The 10,340-nt window shown below is 33.2% G+C and overlaps 1 protein-coding gene across 1 annotated transcript; it reads left to right on the top strand.

Annotated features, from left to right (window-relative positions):
* Positions 1–293: 293 nt before the first annotated feature.
* On the top strand, positions 294–7,956 carry LOC107780635 (uncharacterized). The gene is made up of 2 exons (XM_016601225.2): positions 294–600; positions 7,178–7,956. Exon 2 carries the CDS (start codon positions 7,231–7,233, stop codon positions 7,810–7,812), a length of 582 nt encoding a protein of 193 aa, XP_016456711.2. The 5' UTR covers positions 294–600; positions 7,178–7,230; the 3' UTR covers positions 7,813–7,956.
* Positions 7,957–10,340: the final 2,384 nt, after the last annotated feature.

Genomic DNA, 10,340 nt, shown 5'->3' with positions numbered 1-10,340 from the left:
AATACTTATTCCATCTATCCAAGTCTTGACACGTACAATTATTCAATCTTTATATTGGTGAGAGTTATTATTAAATAAATAAAGAAAAAAAGAATCTCCCTGGGATACATATAAAATAGATATAAAGTGTATGGATAAACGTATAATAATTAATATTATAATGTTACTGGGAAAAAGCTTGGTTAGCTGCTGTCAAGATTTAAAAAATGGGAGGATTAAAATATTTATTCAAACTTCAATGGCATAGACCACGCATATATTGTTTGGAACTTGGTGGTATGATTCTCTAAACTACAACGTCGGTTATATACTAAGCATCTTAGATCTGATCGAAACCCTTCTGTTTCATAGATTCAAAGAGAGAAAGAAAGCAAAAAGTCCCTATTTTGCAAAAATTGGTTTACTCAAAAAAACTGAAAAATCATCAGCTTGAGAAATTAATAACAACCCTGCTGCTTGCATTGCTTGTGGTTCATCTGCAGTTTTGAAGTTTGCATTGGATGCAACCCTCTGAAATTTTTCAAGGCACCAGGCGGCCAAGTAATACTAAGAAACGAAAGTTTCGAGCAAATCTTTAAAGAGAGCACGTACCCTCCACAGGTATGCTTATTTATATTGCCATTTTCGTGCTTCATAATTCAAGCTTTTAATCATATTTTTATAACGGTGGTGTGCCGATCAATTTCGTGCACCTAAATTGTTTACTTGCTGCTTTCCATAGTACATTATATACCGAGTGATTCTAGTACTCAGCGGACAAGAGTGTGTTATTCTAGTGGTAAACACCCTCAACTTCCAACCAAGAGGTTATGAGTTCTTCAGCCCAAGAGCAAGGTGGAGAGTTCTGGGAGGGAGGAAACCGAGAGTCTATAGGAAAAGGCCTCTCTAACACAGGGTAGGGGTGAGGTGAGGTCTGCGTACACACTAACCTTTTCAGACCCCACAAATGGAATTATAGTGGATTGTTGTTGTTGTTTACGTACCCACCGAAGAGATTACTTCATCTTCAACCACGCATTAATGATCTTTTGTTTCAAATTAACCCTTTTAAAATTCCTTTTCATATACATGGTTATGCAATTTGGTTGCTTGTATTCATGTGTTTCGTTTTTCCAATTTGTAATATTCCAAGTTTTTAAAAGATTGGCCAAACACTAATTACTACTCAAAAGTGTTTTTCAAATTGATTAGCCAAACTGCTTCTCACTACTAAAAATACTTTTTTTAAAAGTACTTTTGAAAAAAATGCATTCCTCAAAATAAGTTGATTATAAAAACTTGGCCAAACATGCTATGAACTTCATAAACGAATGTTACGAATATAACTGAAATCATTCCTTTCTATATATTAAAAAAGATTTTATAATGTATAAGAATATAACAAAATCATACTAGCCTTTTAACCTGGCATTCATGACTGAATATAGTAAATTTTCAGTAGTAAGAAACTACCAAGGACATTGTTGTGGATGGTGGGTCCACATAGCTGTTTACCTGGTTCTAGCATAAAATACCATAGACAAATGCTTAAAAAATAAGAAAATTTTGGACCCATCCTTGTTAAAAATATCGTGCAATCCATTAACTTATTGTCATTTTGACTTGTAGTGCATCTGTAACGCCACCTGAGTCCTGACCCTCCACAAGACCCCACCCTGCTTGAATTTAAGTTATATGTACATTGAAATTATTTTTTTGTGATTATTGTAATTTAATTTATTATAGTATGTTATTTATTATTTGTTTTAGATTACTAAATAATGCTTATTAAATGGAGCTATATGTAATTACATTTAACTATTTAAGTAACCCGATGATATTGACATCTCTTACCCTATCAGTGTACAGACTTGAACTCTCTAATAATTAAAGAATCTGTAAGTCTATGTTACTAAATTAGGATTAACAGTTACTTGCTGTTATAGTTAATTTTAATTTGGTCATACCCCACTCACTGCACACAAATTAAACCCTTAAAAGAAACATCAGAGAACGATTTTTTTTCACAAAAAAAAAAAAAAAAAAAAAAGGTAAAGTGTTGCTTTATGTGAAAACATTACTGCTAAAGTGCCGTACTTTGACCAAGTCAAATAGCATTAGCAAAACAAAAAGACAAGCATTAACCCTTGAATTTGTTTTATCTTTAGAGTAATGCAAAGTTCACGTGAATGGTACTGTGTAACTCCTATAAGAACTTTAATGATCTTGATTTCTTCAACACTGAATCCGATTAATCGTTATTCCTAAAGTTGCACTCCGGCCTCCCTCCGTTCACTTTTACTTGGTATGTATATTAAAAATAGATTTATATTTTTACTTATCACTTTACGCATATGAAGAGAAGATAATTTTTTTTTTCCTGTTATACCCACAATATTTATTACTCATTTCAAATCATTTTCTCAAATTCAATAAAATATGTATCAATTAATATGGATATTATATTATATTATACAGTTTATTTATTATTTTTTAAGTGTCTTGAAAAGTCAAAACTTGTGAAGTAAAAGTGAACGGAGAAGTAGTAATTAAGAACAGTTGATAATTAACTCGGTGGTATTTGCCGCAGTCTCTTCGATTAAATTAACATTAGAAGTACACTTAGCATGTTCATAATTAATTTTAACAAATAATTCTTATTGAAAAGTTTACCTATAATTACCTAATAAATGATATGATTGTATATAAATATTTTTATACATAAAACTTAAACCTAGGTGCAAATACTCTATACTATCAATAGTTATAACCTAAAAAATATTGACGAACTTTACCATCCATGTTTCTATATGTTTGAATAGTAATATAAGACCATGAAGAAAAACAAAACCCCAAATCTGGGAAACACCCCATGTGGAATCTCCACATACACTGCATTGGGAGTAGATTCTTGTGTTCCATCCTTATGCCTCCCTGATCTCACCTCGTGGTCATACTATACTTTACTGTCAGCATGTGAAGCTTGGGCTAATTAATTAGTGCTACTAATTATAATACTTCTGAACTTCACAACACTAAATGGTATTGAAATATAACATTTCTATTCCACATTGGAGTTATACAACTTGATTATCACGCTATGAATGTAAGATTCTTGTTCTAAAATAATTGAAAAGGTATATAAATATATTTGATCAATGCTAGATCTCATATTCCCTTTTTTATAACTATAATTTTCAAGGTAATTTAAGCATCTCAACTATTTCATCAAATCTCGTGTTACTCTTCTTCTTTTTATCACAAGGTTACATAGTGCACATACCTAGACTATTCCACTAGATCATCTTTTATTCTCTTATTGGCAAACGCCTAGCATATCAGTTGTTCAATCAGCCCTGGAACTCTCAAGCATGAACTTTTAAGTTATTTTCATTTCTATTTAAATAGTTATATACGTTGAATTGTAAAAAGAATTATACGATCAATGCAATTTAAATGTCAATAGTGAGTTATTCTATTCTTCAAATTGTCAATAAGTGGTGATATTAGGAGTTATTTGTTATTGAATGTCATTTTTTTGCTCTTGAGAAGATAAAATAGTTTATAGGAGTATATTTTATCAGCACATAGTAGTACTTACAAGTAGCATCTTTATTACACATATTTATGCATCTATCAAAAGCAGTTCCTAATGTGTCTGCCTCTATAACAACTGAGACAAACAAAGGAGAAACTGCAAAAACATCACACTATTTGTAATAGCAGGTGGTTTCTTTTATATACAATGTTAATGCAAAGAACTAATACACTTTTTATGTAGGCTTTCATCCTGAGATCAAACCTATTACAAAAAAGCATGAAAAAGAGAGTTATATACGAAGCTAAGAAAAAGATACCAGCCACGTCCTCTAAATAAGGGTAATTAATACCCAGTCGAACCACTGCACTTGTAATTTTACTGTAGATGTTAGTGAGTTCGTATATTTTGAAGGAAGACATATCACGTGGTTATAGTTTTTGACTTGTTCAGAACTTAAAGTAAAAAATGAGTACAAGGATTGGTGAAGATAGTAAACTTCTTTTCTTTTTCAAACCGGTACTTGCATTAGCCCCCCAACTAATCCGAATTTATATCGCATTAGGTCCATTAATAGGAGAGTGTTTTCTATCAGAAATTTTTTCATTCTCAAGACTCAAATTTAAGACCTCTGATTAAGTATGGAAGGACCTATCCATCCTACCGTAACCCTTAAAGTCGAAACAAATAAACTTTCATTTAAGGAAAAAAAGAGTTGATGGAGTTGTAGTAGGCATTGTCCACTGAAAATTCAATGCAAGAACAAGAGGGATCATTGATCTATGTCCAGTGAAAAAGATATAAAAAGTTGAAAAGCTAATATATGGTAATATATTGTATCCAAGACATGAAATGAAGTATCGAATTTATGACATTCCTAATTGGAGAATGATGTTACACAAACTTGGATTCTGTGTGAAGGGTCTCTATCTAAGTCACATTTCTTACATTCCCTTTTAAGCTATGTTTCATTCTTTTGGTGACAAAGTTGTATCCCCATCAACACTATTCATAATATAACTACATCCTGCAGTCTGCCAAAATTCCAATTAGCCATAGCCCATAGGCCTCATAGCCTTTATCCATTACTGCTACACAAGGGCGGATGGCGGAAGGGGTGTATTGTATTTGGATTCAACTTAGTATTTTGAACACCAATTATATATGTGGGAAAAATTACTGTGGTTTCACATATATTAACTTTAAATCCTGAGTCTAACTCTGTTGCTACACTTAGGTTCCTTATAGGTTTTTGCTTACATTTAATTGAGCCATCATAATTAATAAAGGGAAATGGAAAATTAATCTTCTTGTTTTTACAAAATATATTCATGCAGGTTTTTTTCTCCTTGCAATTATATTACTCTCTCCGTTTCAATTTAAATGACACACTTTTCGTATTAATCCATTCCAAAAAGAATGACACATTTCTATATTTAGAAACAATTTAACTTTGAACTTTTCATTTTACTCACTTTACTCTTAATGAGAAACTTTTATAGTCACACAAATAGTATGGTCCCACAAAATTTTTACCCCTTCAGCTTTTATGACCACATATTTCAAAGGTTTCTTTTCTTTCTTAAATTTTATGTCAAGTCAAACTAACTCATCTAAATTGAAACAGAAGTAGTACCACGTATCTTAGGAAAAGGACAGGAAAAAGGAGCATAAAGATTCCGGGGTTATTACTATAGTCAACCAAACCATATTTTTCACCTTGGGTATGGAGGGGACAGATTGTTAAAAATATATACTTGGATATGTAATAATGTAAGGAATTCTTCACCACGCTTTTTACCATATCCGTCCTCTTAAATTCCTCTGTGTTCTCAGGCAGTTAAAGTGAGCATGGAGAATTTTTTTTTTACCCTTCGTTTCTTTTCTATGTAAATATTTCTACCCTAGCATGCACTAAATACATGGACCTCATTACCCACTTGGGAAATACAAGAATAATTGCATGGGAAGAAACATTTTATCTTGTTACTACTAGTAGTAGTACGTACTTTCGAAAAACCATTAAGAGTCAAAGGGGGCTCCCAAAGTCCTAGCATACACAATTCCCGAAAGCTGATCATCCCCAGTCCTGCTTTGCCGTTGCAGTCATTTTCGTTGTATTTGCACTTTTCAGACTTAGGAGAATTATGTGTATTTAGAATTTACATGGGTTCAACCTTTATATTTTAGTCATTTTACTTTTAAAGATACGGGTTAAGAACTTAATATTTGTTGAAGTTTTAGTGTTGGGTAAAAATATTGTATTCGGTCATATTGCATCCAACTTGTGCTGAGTTAGAATTTTGGGACTCGCTCGGGGCTCGTCCCTGGGTGGGGCACTTGCAAAACGCCCTGGGGCTCATGTATGGGCTTAGTTCTGTGAGGCTTACGCCCCGAGCGCCTGACCCTGCACCCTAAATACGCCTAACGCCTAACGCTCGGGGCTCGCCTAACAGTTCTAACGCAAATCACATGTCGAATTTCCTAATTAATATCGTTGACCTTCAAAATTTTTTAACAAATTAATGATAAAAGTTCTATTCATCGATAGAAATATGAAGATTGAGCATAACTCTAATAATGAGACATAGTATTGCGAATTTAGATCTTCACTTGTTATTGGTCGTGTCTTAGTTCATTTGTCCCTCCTTGTTATACACTTTTATTAATTTGATATCTTAAACTAATTTGTATTTATTCATGAAGGAGTAATATTTTAATTATCGTACTAATAAGGTTTTATTAATTATTTACTTTTAGGAAGGTAAAATATAGAGTTTGATCATTTTTTTAAAGAAATTATAAGTTTTTAATTATTTGAAAGTTAAAGACGTTATACGTAATTTATATGCATTAGTTATACTTAAGAATCATGCTAGATATTATTTTTCTATGAGTTCCTTTAATTTTCTTTTAATTTTTAACTTTTAATTTATATTTTATATTTTTTTATGTTATTATGTTATTTTATTAATTTATAAATTAAAATTTTTAAAGATCCATGGGGCTTACGTCCCCCCCCTCCCCCCTCCAGGCTTACGCCTCGCCCCATATCAAGTAAAACGCCCCACCTAAAGCTCCCGCCTTTTAAAATATTGCTTGTAGGTAGCGTATAATAAATTGTTTGACTAGTTTTTTGTTGAGAACACACACATAATATATATATATATATATATATATATATATATATATATATATATATATATATATATATATATATATATATAGTTTTCTTCAATTTTTATGCAATTTTACCTGTTTATAAATATTTACTGTCATTATATTATTTTATAAAATATTAAAAATTAAATACATATGGAAAACGCCTCGCCTTACGCCCCACGCCTTTTAAAACACTGGTTAGAAGCGAGTTCAGGATTTGATCTTGGGTTCAAACCTTTGAGAATCTTAAATTGAACACGTTGTTTATATTTTAAAGTAGGGGTTTAGAATTTAAATTTTGTTAAAATTCTAGTAGTTTTTTTAATGCATATTCATTTTCTGTGTGGAAGTATTGAGTTTAGGTAGACTCTATAAAAAGAGGTTGCATCTGCCTCTCTGCTTGTATATGTACGTTTTTTACAATATGTAGAGAAAAAACAGAGGGTCTTATATAAAATCAAAAGAATAAATGCATAGTCTTTTTGATTCCTTTTGCAGGCCTAGTCTATCAGCAAATCATCAAACATAGGAACTGAGTTTTAGACAGTGACATGGATGGATACTCATGTCCAAAAGCTCAACGTAACAAAAAGGGTAGTGGAAATGGAAATATCCCTTCAAGAAATGCCATCACCACGAACGGCAAGAACCACCGGCACACGGTGGTGGACGAAGATGATTGTGGAGATCCGATTGAATGCAGTGGGAAATCATGTAAGGCATGCACCGGTGGCTTAATCGCCGATTGTGTAGCGGTTTGCTGCTGCCCCTGTGCTGTAGTGAACATTTTGGCACTAGCATTTCTCAAGATTCCTTGGATGGTGGGAAAGAAATGCTTGCGAATGGCGAAAAAGAAGAAGTTGGAGAAGAAGAGGAAAGATGACAAGAGTTGCTGTTACAGTGCTGACCGCGTAATGTATGCGGACAGTGTAAAACGAGAAGAAGAAGAAGAAGGAGAAGTAGGGACATTGGGTATGGTAAATTCCCAATTTGGGGAGGAAGAGTTAAAGGACAGTTTTCGTGCAAGAATTGATGCAGAGGAAGTTTGGTTAGAGTTGTATCGAGTTGGTCATATGGGTTTTGGCAGAGTTTCTTTCACAGGAATTAATTCTTCTCAAGGTAAGGCCAATTAGGTCAAGATTTGTGACAGTTGTTTTCTTTTTCCTTTCTTCAACCATCTGGTCTCGGAATTAATTGACCCCACTCATCCGGATTTGCTCTATAGAAAGCCTACTATGAGGGTTTTATCGCTCTCTATCAAACAAGATACATTTTCAGGACGAACTCAAGACCTCTGATTAAGGATAAAAGAAATTTTTGTATTTGTTGTTTCAGCCTTGCTACAGCTGAAACCAGAATCTTGAAACTGTTTTTGGTTCAGGCTTGAGGACAAGATGCGCTTCCAAATGCAGAATTTACCATTTAGCCTTGAGACTGAATACTGGTGAACCATGACTACAACTGCAAACTGCTGTGCCTCAGTTCAAGTCAAAACCATGAATTTTGAAAGAAATTAAAGAGGAATATACTAGTACTAGTTTAGCATGTTAGCAAGATTAATCAACACTTATCTCTTTCGATGCCATGTCAAAAACATCACATTGTTTCTTCTTTGTGAATTGTACTGTTAATATTAGTAATGTTTTCTTGGAATAACATTGCTAATTTTGAAGGATAATGAAAGAGGAATTTACTAGTAGTACTAGTTTAGCATGTCCAGCTTCATCATGTCAAAACATTACATTGTTTTTCTTCTTTGTGAATTCTACAGTTAAATAGTAATGCTTACTTGGAATAACATTGCTCATTTTGTTTCTTTGATCTGATTGGAAATCATTAAAGAGGTGAATTTGATTTGAAAAATGAGGTCAATTATCTCTTCTCTTTTCTTTAAGCTTTTTAAAACGTATTGTTATAATGGTAAATTACTTTAGTCTGATAACATTGGTATCCAGATACCTGCTAACCTTTCCTTCTTTTAGTATTTTACCTTGACTATTTATTGAGTATCTTCTATCTCACAGGTATCGGATAAATCCACACATAAAACTTAGGCATATGAGAAAATCACCCAGCATTGTTTTTGTTGCTACTGAGATTTTGTAATATTGTATCATTGTAGGTTCAATAAAGCTGTATTCGTATCTAATTTTATATTTTATGAATAAATGAAGTACCAATTTGTTTTATCCAAACCTTCTCAAAGCTCTTGATACCCTCTCTTTTTAACCTTGCATTTGTCCCTTTTTATTGCTGAAAATCGTGGGTTAACTAGCACACAATCACACACAAAACAAATAGAGAAGAAAAATCAACACAAGAATTTAGCGTGGTTCAACTAAACCTAATCCTCAGGGCAGAAGCAGAAAGAGTTTTCCACTATAAATGAGAAGAAAAATACAATACAATATATAGAATCCCCAACTACACCTCTATTTATAGATCCCAAATAGTCCAAAACCTATAAGAGAAAGATTTTTCTAATCCGATAAGGACAATAAGTTTTCCTTTCCCAAACTATTAGAACAATGGGTTTTCCCAAATCTATAACGATTATGGGTTTCCTAAAATATAAGGAAAAAAATTAAGCCACAAATAACAAATCTTCCTTTTGTCTTGAATTCTCAATGTCTCTCTACCTTGCCCTCAGCCCTCGCAAGATCTCTGCCAATTGCCGCAAACATCAACCAAGTCTAGGCAACACCTAAAGTTGTTAAGAGACCAATCTCTTTAACTATAACACAAATCCGTCCATTTGGTTCTGTACTCGAAATAGCTCCTCGATAGCTATTACACTCAAATGTGTCAACGGTCTCTGCAACTGTCAAAACAAATCCCAAAGGTTTCGTATATCTAAGAAGATTTCCATTAGTTACATTTACAAACCTATGCGGTCGGTTAATTACTCTCTTCTCTCTCATTGTTGTAATGTTATATGGTTGATGTTGCACAAGTAATTAATATTATCATCTTGATCAATATTTTGTACCTCTTCCACTTTCTCTACTTTAGAACTACTGGGCTGAGCTAGTGGAGATTTAATTTCTAGCTCTATGCGGTCACTGACACCGATATGTTTCTGCTATTGCCTTCTCCCTCTGATTGTCCAGTAAGGCAGATTCATTGAATGTCACTTCGCTACTGATAATTAACCCAGGATCTTTTGATTTGTGAACCATATTCTATAACCTTTCACTTCAGTTGCATACCCTAGAAATATGCACTTATTTACCCTCGGCTCAAGTTTTTCATCCCTCACGTGGGCATAAGCAGGACAACCAAATATCCTCAAATTTGAATAATCAGCATCCGTACCAGACCATACCTCAAAAGGATTTTTAAACTCAATAGCTGTGGATGAAGATTTGTTGACCAAATAACAAGCTGTATTGATTGCTTCAGCCCAAAAATTCTTCCTAACACATGAGTGTTAAAGCATGCTTCATGCCCTATCACAAAGTTTTCTATTCATATGTACTGCAATACCATTTTATTATGGTGTTCCGACACAAGTGCAGTGTCTTACTATGCCCTCTCTGCCCTCTCTGCTGCAGATATCATTGAACTCAGTGTTACAAAATTATAACCCATTGTCAATCAGAAGACGCTTATACTTTTCTTTATGTCTGCCTCTCAATCATCATTTTCCATTTAACAAATG

The sequence above is a fragment of the Nicotiana tabacum genome, chromosome 14, assembly GCF_000715075.1.
Source record: "Nicotiana tabacum cultivar K326 chromosome 14, ASM71507v2, whole genome shotgun sequence".
NCBI classification, from domain to species: Eukaryota; Viridiplantae; Streptophyta; class Magnoliopsida; order Solanales; family Solanaceae; genus Nicotiana; species Nicotiana tabacum.
The sequence above is the reverse complement of the archived record's forward strand: the minus strand, read 5'-3'. Positions and strand labels throughout refer to the sequence as shown.

Coding starts and splice junctions, on each gene's coding strand:
- LOC107780635 (XM_016601225.2), top strand. CDS start 7,231: ATGGATGGATACTCATGTCCAAAAGCTCAACGTAACAAAAAGGGTAGT.